Consider the following 23,310-nt stretch of genomic DNA (forward strand, 5'->3'; position numbering starts at 1 on the left):
TAATGGTACCTCATTGTGGTTTTGATTTGCATTTCTCTGATGATGAGTGATGTTGAGCATCTTTTCATGTGTTTGTTAGCCATCTGTATGTCTTCTTTGGAGAAATGTCTGTTTAGTTCTTTGGCCCATTTTTTGATTGGGTCGTTTATTTTTCTGGAATTGAGCTTCAGGAGTTGCTTGTATATTTTTGAGATTAATCCTTTGTCTGTTTCCTCATTTGTTATTATTTTCTCCCAATCTGAGGGCTGTCTTTTCACCTTACTTATAGTTTCCTTTGTTGTGCAAAAGCTTTTAATTTTCATTAGGTCCCATTTGTTTATTTTTCCTTTTATTTCCAATATTCTGGGAGGTGGGTCATAGAAGATCTTGCTGTGATTTATGTCGGAGAGTGTTTTGCCTATGTTCTCCTCTAGGAGTTTTATAGTTTCTGGTCTTACATTTAGATCTTTAATCCAAGCTTCTATTTGTAAATCACTTCTATCTGTAAATCATGTGTAATTTAAGTCTTTGATATAATTTAAGTCTTTAAGTCTCTAAGTAGCATACTGATACAGAGTCAAGTATCTCCAATTCTGTTTCAGTGTAGGGATGTGACCAATGGTGAAATGACTTACTCCGACACCTCATATGTTTAAAATTCTCTATCTCAGTGTTTGTGAGCCCTTGTCAGAGTTATTGAAAGTTGAAATCGTTGTTTGATCTCAGAATCAGTCTTCTTCACAGTGAGTGACCTAGTCACAATCAAAGGAAATAGGTAAGTCAGTCTGTAGGAGATATTACAGTCATGATTGAAGATGAGTAATTCACCATCTTCAGGTTCGGGTTCTGGAGTTGTAATGAAAACAGGGATGTTAGCTCATTTCCTTTGGGAAATTGCCACTTGAGTCTCCATTATCACCCTATAATTGTATGTTCTTCATTAAGATTCATCTTTTCATAGTATCTTTCAGCTCTTCTCTTACCTCCCCCTCCCCTTTCTCCATGCCTTCCATTTGTAATAGGTAAATCTGAAATACATTTACTTTCTTCTGTTAAGAATTCTATCAAACCTCGTGAAAGGTGATCACTATGCTCAAAATTACGCAATGCAGTTGTGCTGAAAACTAAATATTCCAATATTGCTTGTCAGTGAATCATAGAAATCATATTTCCCCCCAAAGCTCCAGTGTTATTGATTCAAAATAGATGATCATGGCAGTAGTCATCTCGCTGTAGTATTGGCATGTAGAGTAATACATTTTGTGTTTAGAAAGTATTATATTTTGAAAGAGCAATGCTGAATAAAAACCAGTTCAGTAATACAGATATTTGGTTCAATACCAAACTGTTTAAAAAAGGATAGCTGAAAATAGCTTACTCTTACTGATATTCTTGGCTAACATTTCAGACGTTTGCTGTGGCCCATTTGTGTTCTGGTTCAGAAGTATATCTTGTAAACATTATTTTGCATTGATATATTTTCAGAATTCTATCTCTGAAAAACAAAGTGAACTAGTTCTACAAAGTTTTTCGAATTAAAATATTTATTATTTATTCTATTTAGGCTTTGTTGTTGCTGTTTAATCACTTAAGTCGTATCCCGCTCTTTGCCACCCTATGGACTGCAGCATGCCAGGCTTCCCTGTCCTTTACTATCTCCTGAAGTTTGCTCAGACTCATTCCATGGAGTTAATGATGCCATCCAAATATCTCATCCTTCGTTGCCTCCTTCACCTCCTGCTCTCAATCTTTGTCAGTGTCAGGGTCTCTTCTAATGAGTTGGCTCTTTGCATCAGGTGGCCAAAGTATTGGAGCTTCAGCTTTTGCATCAGTCTTTCCAATAAATATGGGTTGATTTCCTTTAGGATTGACTGGTTTGATCTCCTTGCAGTCCAAGGGACTCTCAAGAGCCTTCTCCAGCTCCACAGTTCATTCCATCAATTCTTCAGCGCTCAGCCTTCTTACAGTCCAAATCTCACATTTGTATGTGACTACTAGAAAAAGGAAATCAGTCCTAAAGGAAATTTTTCAGCTCTCAGCCTTCTTATGGTCCAAATCTCACATTCATATGTGACTACCAGAAAAAGGAAATCAGTCCTAAAGGAAATCAGTTCTTTAGGACTGTATTGTAATTATACAATTACAAAAAACTGTATTGTAATTATAATAACACTCATTGTGATGGAGAATGAGAGGAAAACAGTGAGAAAGCATTATTTTAATATAGCTAATATAATGAAATATAACTGTGGCTTAGAGAGTTTCCTTTAGGTTTTCTTAATGGCTATAAATTTTGTTCTCTTAAGTGATATGGTATTTGGAAGTATTACATATTTATTAAGTTTATCAAATATGTCTCTTATAGTGCTTTTTTCTCCTAAAATATATGTATATGAATTACAGTAAACTGGTTTCCATCAAACCCAGTAGAAACCTTCCCCTAAGCACTGCTCATTATCAGAAAACTCACCAGGAAAGAAACAGAATAAAGTAGATGTATTGTATATTTAGGCTACTTTATGTAAGACTGTCATTTAAGAGTCAGAAATTTGGAGTTAAATAGACTTTGGTCTTACCAGTAATATGGTTATTTAATGTATAGATGAAATCCGTATCTGTACAAAATCTATTGGTGGAGAGTTTCACCCTCCTCTTGTCTCTTTTTAGCTTTATATCCTATAATGCAGTTGGATCATCTTGTGTATTCATGCAAAAATTGAATTTCCTCATTGAGATATCATTTATTTATTTATTTATTTCCGGCTGTGCTGGGCCTTTGTTGCTGCATGCAGGCGTTCTCTAGTTGCAGTGAGTAGGGACTACTCTCTCTTTGTAGCTTGTGGGCTTCAGTAATTGTGGTACGTGGGCTTAGTTGCTCTGTGGCATGTGGAATCAAATCCATGTGCCCTGCATTGGCAAGTGGATTCTTAACCACTGGACCACCAGGAAAGTCCCTGGAATATTCTTTTGTAATTCTCTTTGGAAGCAGGAGGTAATGTTAAAAAAAATGGAAATTTGTATGAGTTTTTGGAGAAGTTAGATTTTTAAATAAAATGGAAACAGTGACATTAAGTATGAAACCACTTGGTAAATACTAAATGAAAAAGCCAGTTCCTATTCAGTAGAATCTGGTCACTTAATTTTCAATAGTTTGAGTAAATAATCACATGAATTAAATTACTTTATGTGAGTTTCCTGCAAGACAGGACAAACTTATTTTACTTTGGCTTCTTACATACTGTATTGCTTTATTAGCATTGGAGAACTAACCAGAAGAGGTGATAGTAGTGAACTTACTTTTAGCCTGTGATGAAATTAAAAGACACTCCTTGGAAGGAAAATTATGACCAACCTAGATAGCATATTAGAAAGCAGAGACATTACTTTGCCAACAAAGATCCGTCTAGTCAAGGCTATGGTTTTCCCAGTGGTCATGTATGGATGTGAGAGTTAGACTATGAAGAAAGCTGAGCTCCGAAGAAATGATGCTTTTGAACTGTGGTGTTGGAGAAGACTCTTGAGAGTCCCTTGGACAGCAAGGAGATCCAACCAGTCCATCCTAAAGGAGATCAGTCTTGGGTGTTCATTAGAAGGACTGATGCTGAAGCTGAAACTCCAATACATTGGCCACCTCATGCGAAGAGTTGACTCATTGGAAAAGACCCTGATGCTGGGAGGGATTGAGGGCACGAGGAGAAGGGGACAACAGAGGATGAGAGATGGCTGGATGGCATCACTGACTCGATGGACATGAGTTTGAGTAAACTCTGGGAGTTGGTGATGGACAGGGAGGCCTGATGTGCTGCGATTCATGGGGTCGCAAAGAGTCCGACACGACTGAGCGACTGAACTGAACTGATAAATTGCAGAAGATATACCTAGATTTGACAGAGTCTCTTTCTTTCCCTCTTTCTCCATGCCCCAATATGTGTCTTCAGTCTCCAAATTGGTTGCTTGATCTACCAGCTGGGTGGCATGAAGTCCTTTGATAAGTGATCAATAGTGATGTGAATAATTGACAACACTTTTATTGAGCTTACAACTGTTTGTCTGTCTTGATGGTTAGTGCCTAAAACTTAACTAATCAAGCCCATGTAATGTCAGTTAACATTGCCCATTTAGGTTGTCTGCATGACTTTGAAGTTTTGCTACTGGAAAACTTGGAGAGGAAAGCATCTTTTTTTTCAGATTCATGAGGTTATGAAAAGTGATAATGGCAATGGAATGCTGGCTATTTTTAAAGAATTTGAAGAAAATGCAATTAAAAATTGAGTAAACAGCAGAAGTGTTTTTTCCACTTAATATCTTCAAAGGGAAATTGGAAATTTCTTTCTAAATTCTACTTTTGCTGAATTGCTGAAAATAATTATGATACTGTAATAGCTATAATATTTTGACTCTTTGTTTTAAATGTGCCAGACTTTGAGATGAGTATTTTACCTACTCTGTTCGTTTATTTTCACATCATTCTAACACTGTAAATTGTTATGACTATTTTATAGTTGGACATGTTACTTTTACCTTTCTGAATCTCATTCTCTTCTCAATAAATAAAGGTATAGGCAGAGTTGGAGATTTTAACTCTGTTTTACACCAAAGTTCTTATCTTACTACTACTCCTACATGCAGTACCTAAATGCACAATAACTTCATTTTACTTGGTTCCATTCCTAGTAAGGGTTTGATAATGAGCAGTAGCGATAACTTGGCTTCTACTTAATTTGATGGGAACTAGTTTATTCTAAGACATTGTTTGACTGATGTTGTGATGATTCGTATCCAGGGCAGAAACTGTTGTCAGAGGTTATAGAGGGCAGCAAAGAAGGGGCTGTGTTTGCTTCTGAGAGAAAGTGAACCTTGATTTTTTTGAGTGTGAGCAAATATATAAAGGAAGACCAACCAATAAGATTATGCACCTTAACAATCTGATTACATCAGCTAGGGTGACTGTTTTACCCAGTGCCTTCATTGTGTCAAATCCTTCCATAGCTCTCCCATTTCCTTCTTGAAAATACCTGTGGCTCCTTCTCTTTGAACCTTTGCCTCCTTGCTTATGAGTAATAGTAACGATGGTAGTACTGGCTAAAATAGCCAACATTTATAGACCTGGCATGAATGGTGGGAGATTCCATTACTTTTTATCATTTCTGCTTGAATGGAAATAATCGTTTTGGTTTTTCACAATATATAAAGATAATAAAATGAACTAATTGATCATGGCGATAATTTTTCATTGCTCATTTGAGTTTTTAGTCTGTTAGGATAGTCACATATATTTTCTAATTTAATTCTTGAAACAACCATGATTGTTGTTTCATAATTGAGTAAATTGAGTCTTAAAGACATTAAGTAACTTGTCCATTGTCACACAGCTGGGCAAAGGCGGAAGCCTCGATTTAAACCTGGGTCTGCAATTTTAGACCTGGTGTGCCAAACAAGAAAACTGTTAGAACCATATCGGAGATTGTCTGATTTCATTCTCTAATTTTAGATAAAACTAAATCACATACAGAGAATGATAATTGTGGCTGGAGGATATGTACTATTTGGTTTATTAAACACATTTAATTTGTGGGTTGCCTTTTTTTTCATTTTGTTGATTGGATAAGGGAGTATTCCTATTGGCTGATAATCCTTTCTCTATCACTGGGCTTCTTCACACACTCAGCTTTCCCACCAGGCCCATAAACGTGTTTGAGTTTATGACTGGTCTCAAATGTCCAGAGCGGACCATTCACTCTTTCCTTGAGTGTTTTGACGAAGAGAGATTCCACAGCCACTTTGCTCTGGGATATTCTGTTACCCTGCCAACACTGATAGAATACTGCTTCCTTTTAGTTTTAATCCATTTCTTCCTCCCTTACTGAACCCTGCTGATACATAGAACAACTGGTCAAAAAACTGTTGGTTTCCAAGAAAACAGCTATTAAATACTCCCTTTGCAACTTTTCTTTAAAACTTTCCTCCAAGTAAACCAGTCTTCCCTTTGACATCTCAGATGGCTGACAGGTAGTTAGCTCCTCTGACTGGCAGGTTGGTGTCTCTGTCACATGGGAGTGTTGTTACACAGTAGAATTAATAGTTCCAGCCTGGATTTATTTAGTATCTTCTGGCACTTAGAAGAACAAGGTAACACATGCCTTGTTCTCCCTTGGGATGGTTGAGAATTAGATTAAACTGGCAGGAAATATTTGAATGTCTTCAGTAAACAGACTTTGTATTTAGGTGTATCGATGTTTTTTGAAGTTCTTTATTGCCTTCATTTTCAAAGTTGTTTTGAGAGAGCTTTTGCCAGTCACTTTTGGAAGTTATGTCATTACCACTTGCTGGTTGCTAAAAAAAAAAAGAATTTTAAATCAGCTACTAACTCTGAATTTTCTTTTGCAGATGCAAAAGAAATTGTTTTAAAAGCCCAGATCTTAGCTGGCGGAAGAGGAAAAGGTGTCTTCAGCAGCGGTTTGAAAGGAGGCGTTCATTTAACAAAAGAGTAAGCGTGGAGGTTTTAATTCCTTATCTTTGGGCAAAGCAATTATGGAAAATGCTGCTCATGATCGAAAGGAGCACTGAGAAAGTCGGGCCGGGGTGGGGGTAGGAGCAGAAGGTCACAAATAAGTGACGTAGATAACAGGTAGAGGGCTCTGCAGTGTCCCAGTTTTCCTTCTCCTGTAAAAGGATTTTTGTTCACTAATTGGTGAAAACTTGACACCCCTTCTGTTCTAGACAACCAGTGAAAACACTTCCCTCTCCTCTCCTGTCACATTCCTTTCAATTGTTTTCTTTGATCCTTCCCCTTCCCTTTATCCCCATCTTTGGGCATTACTTCCCAAGTTGCCCACTATCTTACATAGTCTGCTGTGCATTTCAGCATTGTCTCTCTACTATGACTGTAACTTATTTGGGGGGAGGGAAGAACAAACTTAAGCAAACTTATTTTCGTTTTCCTCCCCTCCTCTTCCTTCCTTCCACCCCCATTCACTCATTCATATGTATTTTGCACTCGGGGAGCATCTGGTACACTGCTAGGCACCTGGTATATAAACAAAAAGTACCATGCATTCTGTGAAGGTGGAAGGTGGGCCCAAGGCAGGGTGGATGTGGGAGTGTAATATGGACTGTGTCTTAAAATTGTGTTCAGTATAAACATTGACTTTCTTTTCTTTCTTCTCTCTTTTTTTTCTCTTCTCTCTTAGCCCTAAAGTTGTGGGACAGCTGGCTAAACAGATGATTGGATATAATCTAGCAACAAAACAAACTCCGAAAGAAGGTGTGAAAGTTAAAAAGGTAATGTGAATGCTTTTGGCCATCTTCTGTGTATGTGTTAAAAAAAAAAAAATTATACTTCAGTTTTGACAGAATCTAATGAAGCAGTACACTTTGTCTATGTGTCATTTTTTTGAACCTCATGTAGTTTTTGGTGTAGTATGACTTTGAGGAGAGATAAAAAAGAATTCTAAATTAGTAATACTGTTTATTATCATCAGGATTGAGTAACGATGGGTAATGACTGAAATAATAATTTTTTGTTTTAGAACACACATTTTGTTTAAAGTCAAAAAGGACTTAACATGACAGTTTCTAGAATCAGTGAGGGACATTCTGTGCTTCCTCACAGCCCCACCCTCATCCAGTATATCAGAATTACTGTGCTTGTTTTGGTGGTTTTTCTGTGTTCCCCTGTAACTTACTTTGAGGTTATTACCATTTTGACTCACTGTTATTACTGGTAGTATGTTATATTAGTGGGATCTGCTGGGACACCCAAGTGTATACAGGGCACATACTTGTACACACACACAGAAAATAAAGTCTAAAGCAAAGTGGCTTATCTCAACCATGAAACTATGACTGGTAGATCTAACAGAGCCTAACTTGCCCTCCTATCAGTCTGATTAGCTTTGCTGAACTCCCTATTATGTATCAAGGCACCAGAATTGACTGCCTGATTTGCAGGATCCAGTGCAAAATGAAAATGTGAGATTCTTGTTCAGATTTCAAGTTGGCTGCAGCAGAACATCAAATCAGAGACCAGGAATGGGACCCTCTGGCATGCAGGCCTGGGTGACTGCACAGCTCACTCACTGTAGGCCTGTGCGGTACAGATGACTAGAAGGCCCCGGCATGACATTGTAACAGCAGGTTAGGGCCCAGCATTTTGGGGAGGCAACTGTCTGCTCCACAGACATAGCATCACATGTGGATTATCACATGATAATCTCTTCCAGAGTGCCATTCTTCAGGCAGCTGAGGCAGTGCATTCCATTTTTACATTTCAGAGGGAGTTATCTGGAAAATTTTTGATATGACGGCCCGCCCCAAAATCATCAGCTGGATCTTCTTAGCATACTTAGCTTACCAAGCACACTGCCTTGGTCCTGAAAAGGACACTGAGCTGGAGGGAGATGGAGATACTGGTGGGTCGTTAGCGCCTTCCCTCTAAGAACACAGAGACTTTCTGAAGGTTGAGGAAGTGTACAGACAAAACTGGCTCTGGTTGTTTCCCTTTCCCAGTGTCTCGCAGCTAGATACAAGAACTGTTTACATCTTAGAGTGGTTTTGAAGAAGAATTTTTGTTCAGCTCAGCACCATACTTTTATTTTCCCCTTTAAACTGGTTATGAGCCTCTACCTGTATAACTTGTTCAAAATTTGTTTACAGGGGATATGATTAGTGGTTTTGTTTGTAGGAATTTATTATTTTTTATGGACACATGGAGTTTGAGAATAGAGTTTGTGATATCTTTAAAAAGCATATAAAATACACACAAGAAGATTCTCTCTCTCACACACACACACATACTATATATATATATATATATATATATATATGCATAAAATTAGTTTGTAGATAGGTTCCTGAAATCCTGGGGATAAGTGCATTCTTGTAAATAGAATCATTGCCAAGAAATGACCAGAGTGGTATAGTTTTAAGTAGTTTTTTCCCTGTTTGCAAAAATGATTAACATGAGAAAAATTCCAATAGTACAGAAATATAAAGATTAGAGAGTAAAATTTTTTATTCTCACCTTCTAGAAATAATTGTTAAATATTGTTTTTGTCCTTTTCCTGTGTAAAATATGTATTACCACATACTTGAAGCAGTAACGTTACATATCCTTTAAGGAACCTGCATTTTTTTTAACTTTTTAAAAAATATTTTTATTGAGGTATAATTTGCATACCATAAAATTCACTCATTTAAAATGCACAACTTCAGTAGTTTTAATAAGTTTATGGAGTTGACAGCTATTACCACAATCTAATTTTTGAACATTTCCATCAACCAACCCAAAAGTCTCCCATCCATTTGCAGACAGTTTCTATACCTAGTCCCAGCCTGGGGAAACACTAATCCAGTGTGTCTGTATTGATTTTCTTTTTAATATGATATAATCCACATACCATACAATTCATCCATTTAAAATGTGCAGTTAAGTAGTTTTTAGTATATTCTTGGGTTGTGCAACCATCATCACTATCCAAAACCAGAACACTTTGATCACCCTTAAAAAGAAACCCATACCCATTGGAAGTCATTCTCCATTGTCTTTCCACCCCTTGGAAACTATGAACCTGTTTCTATAGTCATGGATCTGCCTATTCTGGATATTTCATGTCAATGGAATCTTTCAAATCTTTTTTGTCTGGCTTCCTTCACTTAGCTTTTTTTCAAGGTTCATCCATGTTGTAGCATGTATCAGTACTTCATACATTTTTATGGTTGAATAATACTGCTTTATATGACTGTAACACATTTGGCTTATTCATTCATCAGTTGATGAACAATTAATTGTATTATTACCACTTTTCAGCAAGCATGAACTTTTGTGTATGCATTTTTGTGTGAATATTCATTTGTGTTTTCATTCTTCCTGAGTAGAGCTTTGGGGGTAAAATTCCTGGATTAAATGGTAATTCTATGCTTAAGTTTTTCTGGAACCATCAAAATGTCTTCCAAAGTGACCATGCCATTTTGCATTCCCACCAGCAGTGTAGGTTTAGTTGCTCAGTTGTGTCTAACTCTTGCTACACTGTGGACTGAGCCCACAGGCTCCTCTGTCCATGGGCTTTCCCAGCCAAGAATATTGGAGTGGGTTGCCATTTCATTCTCCATGCATTTTTATTTAATTAATTAATTAATTAATTTTTTTCATACATTTTAAAATATGGAATCCTGGACATCAGTCAGAAGTTCCCAGGTGATAGAAACTTTAGGTCTTAGTTTGTTTAAGAAGCTATTTAAGGACATTACCTACATCTGTTCACACTGGGGCTTTTTCCTAAGTCTGTGTTTGTAGTGTTTTCCTTGGGATAGTAATAGGGGCGGTGAGACAGCGCTACTACACATGTGCTCCATGGGCCACTGCCAGTAATGGTTCCTGTTCCCCAGAGAGTAACTGAGTACCCTGTTAATCTTAGCTAATTGCTGTTCTGTTACAAATAGTTTGTGCACCAGCTCTCATCCACATACTGTAGTCTTAATAGCATGATATATAAAAAATAAAACAAAATGAACAGACAGAAACATGAAAAACAGATTCATTGCTCAAGGGTAAAGGACTTTAAAAAGGTTCTCCATACTGGAAGCCTCCATGAAAAGGCTGTGTTGATACAGTTTCTATCCGTCACGGATAAAGATGGTTGAAATGTGTTTAACTGAGCTTTGCATGACATGAGAGTTCACGGAGTCCATTTATGTTCTCTCTGTCACAATTCCTAGAGGATTTCAACATCCTGGGTCATATAAAGGGCATCTCAATGTCAGAAAATTTGTCTGTATATAAAAGTCCATGAATTATCTATTGAAAATCATCATTTTCTTGGGAATGTTTTCTTAAAGAGTGATGGGCTATTTCTACCAAGCAAGAGCTGTTTGAGACAGCAGCTGGTCTTTACAAATAGAAATTTGATAGAATACAGAGCACATCTGTCAACACTTGAGAAAATTAAGAATAGGACACTTGAATGACACTTATCCTAAAAAGTTATAACACTGCGTTGTTTGTTACAGTAACTACTGAAAGTTGTTAAATCTGGTTCTCTAGACTAGCTGTGGATTCGAAAGTGAGCTTGAAATAAAAATGGTTCTATGAAAATCCTAACACCATGTGCCAAGAAATATTTCTTACAAACTCATGAGCTACCATTTATGATAGAAGAATCACTATGAAGCCCCTTCTGAGGTACTCTATTTTTAACCAGTCATAAATTCTATAGAGGTTTGAAAAGAAGGAGTTAATTGTATTCATTACATTATAGCTTTCTAGGTCATCATATATTTATCCCGCTTCATGTGACTTAAAAATTAGTGCTTTTATGGCTTCTAGGGAGCTAAACTCTATTATTATTTAATCAGTAACATTTTTGGTGAAACATATTACTGAATTTCTTTTTAGGAAAAGCAATGTATGTGATTTTATTATTTTTACTTCAAGTGCTGATTCCTTATAGATGTTCTTATTTTCTTTTAAAAAGCATCCAAGACATTTTTTACTATTTTTTTTGGTAGTGTAAGTTGGTCCAGCATCTCTCTCCAAGGAAATTTGATAGTACTTATCAAAATTTTAAATATGAAGAATCTATTGTAAAACCTAGCCATTTTATCTTTATGTCCCTTGACCAGGGGGTTACTAAAACAATGGAGCAAAGCTACACATACAGAAATAATCACTGAGGTAGCATTTTTAGAAACACAAGTGCACATAAATGTCTGTCAGCCAGGACAAGGTCAAATAAATATTGACATATAAGTACTATGTAGTCACAATGCAGAGAGAAGACCTTGTACAATCTAAGTTATAGTATTGAGATAATAAACAAAAAGGAAGAAAGAGAGGCATTCAAGCATGTGTAATATTTATCCGTGTGCAAGATGATTCCATGTTGGTAATGCTTACCGATGCATAGTGAAGAGGTAAAAATTAGTGGATTTTCCTGGTAGGGCTGCTTCATGCCTTTGTTAAAGTTGTGCAGAGCAAAAAGGACCTGGCTGGAGCATGTGTGGAGAAGGAAATCCATTTATCCAGTTTGCCTCCTGCCCAGTCATGGCCCTGGAATGTGACTACATCCTCATAGAGAAAGGAATGTTTTTTTCTGGTCATCATAAAGGTTCTATAGGGACTCATGAACATCCTGACTGCGGGGCCCAAGGGGTGTGTTTGTGCAGGAGGGGACAGCTTTAACTGTCCCCTCTATATACTTTTAGTATCGTCAGCATTTATTTTCGAACAAGCAAATATTATGTTTGTAATTTAAGAGAAAGTATAAATTGAAATAAAAATACAGTGATCCAAGAGACAGAAGTATCCAAACATAGGAAGCATCAGACGCACCATAAAAAGAATCCTTCTTTGGCAAGCAAACTTGGTTTCCCACCAGTGCAATCTGAGAAGAATCAGTGTAGTAATATATATGTACTGCTAATGTCTCAAATTAAAATAACAGCTGCTTCCCTGGAGTTTTTCTCAAGTGTCAGGGTTTCTGAAGAAGAAAAGGAAGATTAAAGTGGGAAGGTTCCTTGAGGCAAACTGAATACCTGTCACTTGAAAAGTTAACAGGATCAATTAAGGAGGTGAAAATGGGCACTGTGCACCATGAAGGTAGAACTCTCAAATCTCACTGGGTTTAAAGAGCCTGAAAATGAAGCTGTTTGATTTGTGTAGCAAGTTTGTATAGATTTCCAAGTGGAAATCAGCTCGATGCTGACTTAATTGACTTTCCCACTAATGTGGTAGGTGATGGTTGCTGAAGCCCTGGACATTTCCAGGGAAACCTACTTGGCCATTCTGATGGACCGGTCCTGCAATGGCCCCGTGCTGGTGGGCAGCCCTCAGGGGGGCGTTGACATTGAAGAGGTGGCAGCTTCGAATCCAGAACTTATTTTTAAGGTATGTTTAGATTCCTGACTATGTTCTGTTCATTGATTGTTTCTGTACAAACTGTTAAAGACTGAGTGTGAGCCTGATTTCTGAGCCTGGTGTACTGTTTCTGGGACTTAAGGCATGAAGATATTGAGTCCTTTTTCGTATTGGATATCCAGTAAGAAAAGGTTGGGTAGATCAAAATATGTGCTTTTCAAGAGCTTTTCTTCTCCCTTCATTCTTTCCTCCTTCTAGCCTTTTCTTCCTCTCTAGTTTCTTTGCATCCAACTTGCCACAAGAATTAACCAATGGGAGAGGAATGTGAAATTTCCATTTCTTCCTGGTTAATTCTACCTCATTCATAAATATGACCCAGAAATTGTCTCCTAGAAATCAGATGTGAACTAGAAACTGCCTCGATGTCTTTCAGTACTGGTAATAAAGTGACTTAGCACAGTGTAAAGGAGAATCTTTCTAAGGCCCGGATTCTGTTTGTTTCAATCCTTTAAATCTTGTGTGTGTAGTTTGTTGTTGCTGTTGGGGTTGTCCTTTTTTTCTTTTTTTTTTTTTAAGATGTTAAGATTAGTTTCTAGTCAAAGAGACCTGGGGTCAAATCCTAACTAGCCAGTAAGTTTCTCAGTTTTTTGAATCAGTAAATGAAAATGGGGATAATGCCCTCCCTATAGAATTGTGAAGATTAAATTAGATAATATATGCAAAATGCTTTTCAACCTACCTCAACTATGAGAAGAAAATCCTAAGATCTTTAGAACTATAACCCTAGCTTTTAATTCCGAGTTCTCAGTGTCAAAAAAATCACACAAAAAATTTCTACTAGAAACCTTTATTATTTCTTTTAGAAAGTGATTTTTTTTTCCTTCTAAAAAGTGAGAATTTTATTTCTTGAAACTCTTCATTTATAAGGTACTAATACTTTGAAGACTGGTTTTAAAATATTTTCACCAGTGTTGCATATTTAAGTTAACTAGTTTGGAAGTTAAATTGAGACTTTACTTGCTGGCTTACCAATAACACCTACTTTTTTTTTTTTTTTTAAACTAACATTTTTAAACAAGTTATTACATTTGTTAAGAGGGTACATGAAATAATATATCTAAACAACGCTCATTATCTTGGAGGGAATAGCCCTTTGTAGAGCTTGGGTATTATTAATAATTATCAGCAGCTGAGTATTTAAATCGTAAGGTAATATTTAACCTATATAAGATAAACTCTGAACTTAACAGCAGTATTAGGCAGGAAAAACTTACTTTGGAAGCCTTCCAAAAACATGTCATAAAAATTAACTGACTAAATATTCGTCACTGCCATCTGTATAGTAATTAAAAGTGAAAACTGGCATCCGATCATCTTGTCAGCATGCCACCCTGAAGAATTATATAGTTTTGAAAAGGCTGTTTTATAGATGGTGTGCTAATTAAAATATACCCCATAGGCAGCTGTGGTGGCCCAACTCAGAGATCTTTGGAAAGATGCCACACTTTTAATTACTCATTTGCACATAAATACTAAGCATTTTCTTTTGAGGTTGTAAATCTTTTCATTTGATTGTCTGAATTTTGTTCATCTGATTCATTTTTACTAGGAGCAAATTGACATTATTGAAGGGATAAAGGACAGCCAAGCTCAGCGGATGGCGGAAAATCTAGGCTTCCTCGGGCCTTTGAAAAACCAGGTACTTGAGCAGTTGGAGGTGGTTTGTCTAACATGTTTCAGAAAGTGTTTGGGAACTTTGCCTAATATTGTCTAATGTTTGTGATTATCAGGAAATAAGGCAATTTATTATTTTCTCTTTTTTTTCCTGCAGTTGTTTATAGTGAAAGAATACTTCCCTGGTGTTCCAAAGAGAATGTTTATGATGCATGTGTTAATATATATATATATTTGTGTGTGTGTGTGTAATAAGAATATGTTGCCTGTAGACACACATACAGCTTGTTAAGTATGTTAGTTTCTTTGTTTTTTTCTATAGCAGTGCATCTCAATGAAATCAGTTATAAGATGCAGTATAGTGGTTAGAATCACAGGCTGTAGAGTTAGGCAAACTGAGTTTGAATCCTGCACTGCTACCCAGTACATGTGTGATTCAGACCATCTGAAAATCACTTTCAGAGTCTGTAAAATGGGGTGATAAAATCACAGCTGAGAGGGTTATTATGAGGATTGAGTAACCTGATGTGTGAAAATACATATTCAGTACTCCAGAAAGGTCAATTCTTATTATTAATAATAATATACATTACCTAATTAGTTACTGTTCTTTTATAGCTAATGGGCATTTGAGATGAATACTAATTACACAGAGGTGATACTTGACTGAAAACAGCTTGAATTATGCTAATTTAGTAATTATATCTTTTGGTTTCAAAGACAGGAAAATTGTTCTTTAAGCTATTAAGGGAGAGAGTCTGTCTTGAGCATCACAGTCCTGCACTGCCCTTGGTCCTGCCATGGAGCCTGATTTCATGTCTATGCAGGCATGCTTCCTTGTCTCATAGTTAAATCAGAAAAACTTCCTGGCTGTTGTTTTCCTCGTCTGTTACTAAGGGAAGCCACCTCAACCCTTCACTGTATGTCTGTGTTTGTATGTTGTCCTAGGGTTCTGGGATTCTTGTAGTTTCCTTTAATTTAGTTGGGCAGCATCCCCCTAGTAAAACAGTCAGTTGTACACTCTTTATTTTCTCTCTTTACCTTTTCTTTTGATTGAGTCTAACTTTAAAAGCTTAAGGGTAACATGAAGGCAAGTTATGGAAAGGTGAAGCACAATAAGACTTTAAAATATATTTGTTTAAATTAAGAGAGGACGACACTTACTTGAAGATTGGAGGAAAACCTCCAGTGGAAAGCAGAAGGTTCAACATGGTAGTAGGAAACAGGATCATCCGGGACTAAGCCTCAGTAGGAGATAGAAAGAGCCAGGATTCAGTGGATGGTTAGAGGAATTAGTCATCATTTTGAGACTGGTGAAGAAATGCCAGGTTAGTGACCTGCTAAAAGAGAGATACTGGAGGATTCATGGGTAAGGGTTGCAGTGGTTGGTTTCACTTCCTGAGAATGAGGCCATGAAGTATATTAGCTACAGACTATATTAACTGATCATTTGACATTTATTAAATAACTTCTTGTGTATTGGTGGTGGTCACAGAGAGCTATAGTCACTGTGTTCTAACCATACTGTCCTGCACTCAGCTCTGCAATATGCCTTGTAACTTTGTTTGTATCCTCTATACCTTGCACATCTGTATTTCTCTTGGACATTTGTAGTCTCGTTTGCTGGATCTTCATCTGCATCACGGTAGGGACTTGGTTGGTCTTGCTCACTACTGTGTTGCCAACAAAGTGTTTGACAAATATATTAGATGTCCAAGAAATATCTATCATATGCATGAATAAGTGAAATAACACATCTGAGGTGTCTACTTAGAAGAAATTCCTGGGGAGTCAGGAATGAGCAGTTGTAAGTGGCAAGAGAATAAATCTGGAGTGGGTAAAAATCTACTCACTGTGTGGTTTGAAAGCTCAAGAGGTAAATATACCTTAAAGTTCTAGAGAAGGCAGTAACAGTATTATGCACATCACAAGTACCCCCCAAAAAAGTAATGTAAGAGACAATTAGCAGTTATTTATAGCTCTTAAATGACTAAATCTTGTTTTCTGAGTACCTTAAATACTCTAGGTTTTAAGTGAGTTGTCTATGGAAGGAAGATAAACCTGCAAGTTCTCAGGGATTGGTAGTAGCTATATTGTCATTATATTTTTGATTTTATTTATCTAGGAAGGTGTATAAGTTTTAATTCACGTTTTTCCTATTATCATTGCCAATTATATGAAAGACTTTAAATCTTCATTTCCTCAGCAGGTTGAACCAAGCTCATTTGCTGAACCCTGTTGAACAGAGATGATGAGAGCAGCCATTGTTCTCCAGGGGCTCACAGGGCGGTGGTCCGCCTGCTGACAGTGAACACAGGAAGAGGGGATGTGGAGGAGTGAAAATGGAGCGGTGGCGGGGGGAGGAGAGACGGTGATCTCAGCTGCAGTTGTGTCAGAATTTGTTCATCTGGGGACATCCATTTGTATTTGAGCAGCAGAACATGCAGTGCATGACCCAGGAGCACAGGAGTGCTATAGACCCGGGAGTCTCTGTTTTACACTGCTTCCTCCATACAGGAGCGGCATTGTGCGGTGCGCACAGGGGGTGCCTGAGAGGAGAAAACGTTTTTTTAAATAATCAACCATTGGTGAGCTTTTGATAAACAAGTGGTATCTTAAAGGCCTCTCAATTCAATGTGACTTTGAAAGTGACTTCATTTTCAGCTAGGATGTGGTTTGGTCCTTTGGAAGTGCCTCACTTGTGGATGAACAGCATATAAAATGATCCTCTTGTAAAATTAATATCTTTCCTGTGACTCATGCCTGATGTCTCTAAAATATAATGTATTAATATTAGATTTAACAAAAAATAAACATCACCTTGCATAAAAATCTACAGAATAATGTTCCTGGTGAAAATATATTTCAGCAAGAATTGGCTGAAAAGAATAAAGCCATGAGAAAACTCAGTATGACTCTAATCCATAAATTTCTCAAGAATGTCTTAATTATCATCTATACTATTCATTTCTAAAAACGTAGACTCCATGAGTTGTCAACATGTGCTTCCAGTATTTAAACTGATGAAAGTATCTGATCAGTCAAGTTAATACCAGCTCACTAACCCTTTTAGGTATGGTTTATATCTCTGGTTAGCTTTAAGAACCATATTTGAATAGTGCAAGTATTAGTTCCTGGGATGCAATAAAGTTTTTTCCAATTTTTTTTTAACCTGTTTAAACATTTTTGAAGACATTGGTAAATTTGTCAGTTTCATGTGCACGGCTCCAAAGATGTTTGATTTTAGGCTTGATTTTTTAATTGCTTAGTATATAACCTTGAAATAACATTAATTGTGGCAAAAAATAAATATTTGGACAGCATGGATCCTGAGGAAATAAGTGGCAGTAACAAACTGACTCACAGCACATTAACTAGCAGAATGTTTCCTTTGACTGGTGTTTAATCTGTTTTTTAAATTTGAACACATTTAGAAAGTAGAAGAGCCAACCTCAGCTTGCCATAGGCCCTGCCATTTCCTGCTATTACACCTGGGCAGACTGACATGTTTTGCCTGGATGGCCTTTATAGTCATTTGATGTATAGCCTCTGGAATAAGGCACATTCTGTCTACAAGCCAGGCTGGTTCTCCCTTGTGGATATTACAACACAGATTTTATATAACGTTCACCCCTTGCAGATCTTACAGCACAGATTTAGTCTTGCTTCAAAAAATGTTTATAGTCGCCTTTGCACAGTGACAGACAGTTGTAGTAATGGGTGCCCTCCAGTGCTGTGTTAGTGTATAACCACAGTGGCCGTAGCCTGAGAAAACTCAGGCTTCGTGCTAAGCGAGGTTAATGTAGGCTTTAGAGGTTTTGAAGCTACCGAGGTGTTCATAGACAAGTAAATGGATAAACGGAATATAGTATATACATACAATGGAAGGTTGTTTGGCCTTGAAAAAGAGGGAGGTCCTGACACATGCTGCATTGTGGTTGAGTCTTGAGAACATTGTGCTAAGTGAAGTTGTGTGTGTATGTGTGCGTGCACACTTAGTCAGTCATGTCTGACTCTTTGTGACCCTATGGACCATAGCCTGCTCCTCTGACCATGGAATTCTCCAGGCAAGAATACTGGAGTGGGTAACCATTCCATTCTCCAGGGGATCTTCCCAACTCAGGGATCGAACTCATGTCTCCTATATTGGCAGGTGAGTTCTTTCCCAGGGAAAGACCTGAAAGAGCCGCCAGAGAAGACCTGAAATTTATGTTATGTGTACTTAAAAACAAAACGAAAAACTTTTTGAAGTAGCTAGGATAAGATCTTATACTTGTATGCATTCAGAATTTATTTCTGTTGTGAAGTCTCTCCATATTATTACATTAATGATTTTTTCTACCATCGTTTATTGTATTGACTGTGTACAGACGCTGTGTAGGTGTAGTGATGCTATGATGTCCAGGATAGACGTCATGCTTTTGTCATGCAGCTCACATAGCACATTTGTTTGACAACCTGGGAAATCTCTAAAAATATAAAAAAGTTTGAACAGTGAGTCACTTACCTGCTTTACACTGTAATTCAAATAAAATCCACTTGGATTACACCCAAAAAGAAAAAAAAAAAGTAAACATTAAATAAAGGAAATCTTAAGTTTTTGAAAAAATAATGATAGAATTGTTAGGTTGGGAACCAACCTTTCCCAAGTCTGGCACAAAGCCAGAAGCTGTAAAAGAAAAGAGTGACATTATTATTAATGTTATTAGATTTCCATGTGGCAGAAGTAACAAAAACATGGGCAAAAAACAAATGTTAAAGGACAAAAATATTGCTATTTCTATGACATAAAGAGCTAAATTCCTTCCTGTAAAAATGCCTCCTTTACATTAATATGAGAAACACCAAAAATATGTGGATTTTTCCTATGCAGAGTTCACATCATAGGAAATACAGATGTCTCACTCTCATAGAATGCTCAGGTCTATTCATAATTAGAGCGATTCAAATTAAAACCATAAATGAGATACCCAAATAGCTGATGGTTGTGAGTTAAAAAAATAAAAATCTCTATAATGCTGGTTTGTGGGAGGGGACATTAGTGAAAGCTTCAATTTAAGATAAGAACAAGTACAATTTAAGATAATCTTTTATTATGTAAAATGCCCACCCCCTGTTCCCCACTTCAGAGAATTTATCCTGTAGATGTTTAATCACTGTAGGATATAAGGATAGATAGATAGATAGATAGATACACACACAGATAAGGCAGCATTTGAAGTAATGTCAAGCTACTGGAAACCAAATGGCCATTATTTAAGAGACAGGTTAAATGAATTATGATATATCCATACAATAAGATATTATGTGGTTATAAGATTGTTCTGTTTTGCTGCTGAAGGCTCTCTGAAATCTATCAGTAAAGAAACAAAGTGTAGAACCAAGTTTGTTATTTTAAAAAGATGAATGGAAAACTGTGTACACTTGCATTTGTATAGCTATATCCCTTGATGAACCAATAGAGTGGCTCCGACTGCGGGCTCTGTCGCTGGGGAGTCTGGTGAAGATCCTGAGGGGGAACCTTGTGGACCTTGGGGATTTTGTATTATGTACATGTACTATATAGCCACAAAAAATTAATATTATAAATATTCAGTCTAACTCATTATATATATTTGGTTATATCCACTGACTTTCAAATTAAGATTTAAGGATGTTTACACATGTACATCAAACAAAATAAGGTAAAATGAATTACTTGCATCTCCAAGAGTTCTTTAGTTAATACCAGAACAGAGAAATCACTCCTAGAATTTACCACATGCATGTGTGCTAAGTTGCTTCAGTTGTGTCCAACTCTTTGTGACCCTGTGGACTGTAGCCCAGCATGCTCCTCTGTCCAAGGAATTCTCCAAGTGAGAATTCTGGAGTGGGTAGCCATACCCTCCTCTAGGGGATCTTCCCAACCTAGGGATTGAACCCTCGTCTCTATGTCTTCTGCATTGGCAGGCAGATTCTTACCACTAGTGCCACCTGGGAAACCCCAGTATTGACCACAGTGGGACTTTATTCTAGGTAATTGGTTAAGTAGGTGCTGTGAGAACTGAGAAGTTTCTGAGTGAACAGCGAGGCAACACAGAGAGCTAAACAGCAATGGAAAGTTGTTGCCACCTATGTGCTCAAGGAGCAAAATAAAGTGGTAGTGTTACTGGACTTTGAGATACAGAAGTTGGTACCCTGATGGGAATTAAAGTGAGAGGATGCAGAAAGAGAGGAGTAAAAATATCCACTCTTTTTCCTTCTTCCCAGCTCCTGTCTCTCACTGCTGCTTCCCACTGGCTGAACTGAAGCCAGCTGGCCCAGGAGCCTTGAAAACCCAGTGTACAAGTGTCAGCTCCCCTGATAAATAGAGAAGAGATGGGGAAAAACTGGAAAGGAATCTGAGGGCAAATAATGCAGGATGGGAACCATGAAAAAAAATGTGGAAATGGGGAAAGCATGGCTGGGAAATAAGTTGGAGCTAAGAATAAGACTAAACCCCAACATTCACCCTTGATTGCACAATTACACAGTCTCACTTTGCTGTGTTAATGGTGAACAGGCTGTGTTTACTGCAGGTGCGAGCTTTCCTGGGTGCTGTCACACCTCATTTGTGATCCTCCCCCTAGCCCTAGATCACAAAGTGCCAGCCTGCTGTGACATGAGCAATTAATAAATGTTGGTTGAAAAGAATGAATGAGCGAGTGAATTTCAAGCAGAGTGAGAAAAATGAAGTTAGGGTACAACACTAGGGAAACTGTTGAATATTCTGGTTCTTTGTGGCTTATGCCTTCGGGACAAACTGTTTGCAGTTTGAATTGTGCTATTCAGTAAGTGTACTGTTTAGGTCTTGCATCTTCTTGTTTTGCAGCCATTTCCAATAGATACTCAGTAATTGTTGTTTCACAGATTATAGGTTTGGATTGATGAATATAATAACAGTTTTATTCCAGCATAAAACCTCATCATTAAAAACTCTCAAAATCATGTTTACCTTTTACTTAAATGGAGTTTTTTTGTATTAGTAATTCTAGCTCATATTGCAGTATAGCTCAGCTAATAGGGACATGATGATTTTCAAAAAGATTCACAACACTTTTGGGCCATACTGAAAATATTTTGTTTCCTGATGATGGTCTTTTCTAGGGTCTGGAGGAAAGTTGAGCAATTTCTTCTAATGAATAGCAGTAGAAATTAAAATAGTTATGCTTCTCTTTTTTTCCCTTCAGAAAACCTAACTGAAAATAGCTTGTTATTTTTAAGGTTTCATTAATGTAGCAAAATAATTTTTTTCTACTTTTATGAAATTTCATTTCACTTGATCATATTTAGGCTGCAGATCAAATTAAGAAGCTGTACAATCTCTTCCTGAAAATTGATGCTACTCAGGTGGAAGTGAACCCGTTTGGTGAAACTCCAGAAGGACAAGGTAAGAGAAAAAGAGAGAGAAAATGAATGAATGTAATTATTTATGCAAACTATAAATTATACAAAAGACTATAGAGCAACCTTGCATTAATTTCTTTCAGTAATTTACTTCCTGCCATAGTTTCAAGTGCTCCCATGATGCAATTGAACATTTTAGCACTTGAGTTTGTAGCCAAATGCCAAGCCTCACAGGAAGTTATCTCCTATTTTATTTAGAAACATCCGTCTACCATCATCCCCTAGTTTTCAGGTCCCTCCTTATTGCTATGATGGTAAAGATTTAGGTGTGAACAGGAGCCACAGTGCTTGTGTGTGATGAATATACCTGCTTTTATGGAACTGGAACTTTTTAGTTTCAGTTTTTAGTTTCTCTAAATCTGCATATAATTTCACATTGTGTCTCCTACTGAAGTTATGTCATCATGGTAGAATCCCTAATGCCCCATCATCGGTCTCTTTCACCCCTAGGTTAGCAGCTTTTGCTTCAGGTGGGAGAAGGAGACTTTTTTGTGGGGAAGGTTTTATCTTTTCACTGGGTACTTGTAGTCAATCAGCAGCTCTCTTACATCTCAGCACCTACCACACTTGCACTGTCTTGCATACAGCAAGTATTCAGTAAGGTCTTGAGAGCAAAAGCTTAAAGATATGCATGTTTAGGGTAGGAGGTAGAATATCAAGGGAGTAGGATTGTGTTACCAAAATGTGCTGGTAAATTCCAGGAGCCTTGCCTTTTTAAAGTATATCTCAACCCCATTTCTTGCTTTTTGCTTAGCATATTGTGGGCCACCAGTAAATAAGGATTTATCACTGGACTAATAAATACCCATTATGTGCAAATACAAATAAATTGTAGACCAGTGTGGATGGTACAATGCTTTTTCTCTAGTATATTTCAGAGACTATATAGTCAGAGTCAGAAAACTATCATGTCCCTGAAACCTAGAGAGGCCTGGGATTACCATGTTCCAGCCACGTACATGGGCTGTGCCTCAGGGATTTTTTGTTTTTGTTTGTAAATCCAAAACAATGAGTAAAAACATGGTAACCTATCTTGTAGGGCAGTTTTCAAAGTGAGGTGACTGATGATTGTGTAATAAGCATCCAGTGTCAGACACAAAATAGGCTAGTCCCACCCATTCATAAAATATAGTTGTTCTTCTCAAGTAGTGTAAAAATAGTCCAGGAAAGGTATAGATTTTACATTTTTGTCTATTTGTTTTGTTTGTATATTTTTGAAGTTTTCAAATTAGGACAGGCAAAGAGCTCATGTTTAAGAAGCTCTTGAAATTAATGTTTCATGACTTACAAAAGTGACCACTAGATAAAATTTTGTGGCTGGTGGTTTATAAGCAAACTACCTGTATAATTAAATATTTTAGAAATTGCTTTTGACTGTA

At 37.1% G+C, this 23,310-nt stretch overlaps 1 protein-coding gene across 1 annotated transcript in view; it reads left to right on the forward strand.

Moving 5' to 3' along the window:
• SUCLG2 (succinate-CoA ligase GDP-forming subunit beta) overlaps nt 1-23,310 on the forward strand; it is a 264,516-nt gene that overhangs the window by 130,283 nt on the left and 110,923 nt on the right. The window contains exons 3-7 of the mRNA XM_065933317.1: nt 6,367-6,466; nt 7,170-7,260; nt 12,710-12,862; nt 14,442-14,531; nt 21,818-21,914. Of these exons, the coding sequence (XP_065789389.1) occupies nt 6,367-6,466; nt 7,170-7,260; nt 12,710-12,862; nt 14,442-14,531; nt 21,818-21,914 (531 nt within the window). The remainder of the gene's footprint in view (nt 1-6,366; nt 6,467-7,169; nt 7,261-12,709; nt 12,863-14,441; nt 14,532-21,817; nt 21,915-23,310) is intronic.

Source organism: Muntiacus reevesi, chromosome 4 (genome assembly GCF_963930625.1).
Source record: "Muntiacus reevesi chromosome 4, mMunRee1.1, whole genome shotgun sequence".
NCBI classification, from domain to species: domain Eukaryota; kingdom Metazoa; phylum Chordata; class Mammalia; order Artiodactyla; family Cervidae; genus Muntiacus; species Muntiacus reevesi.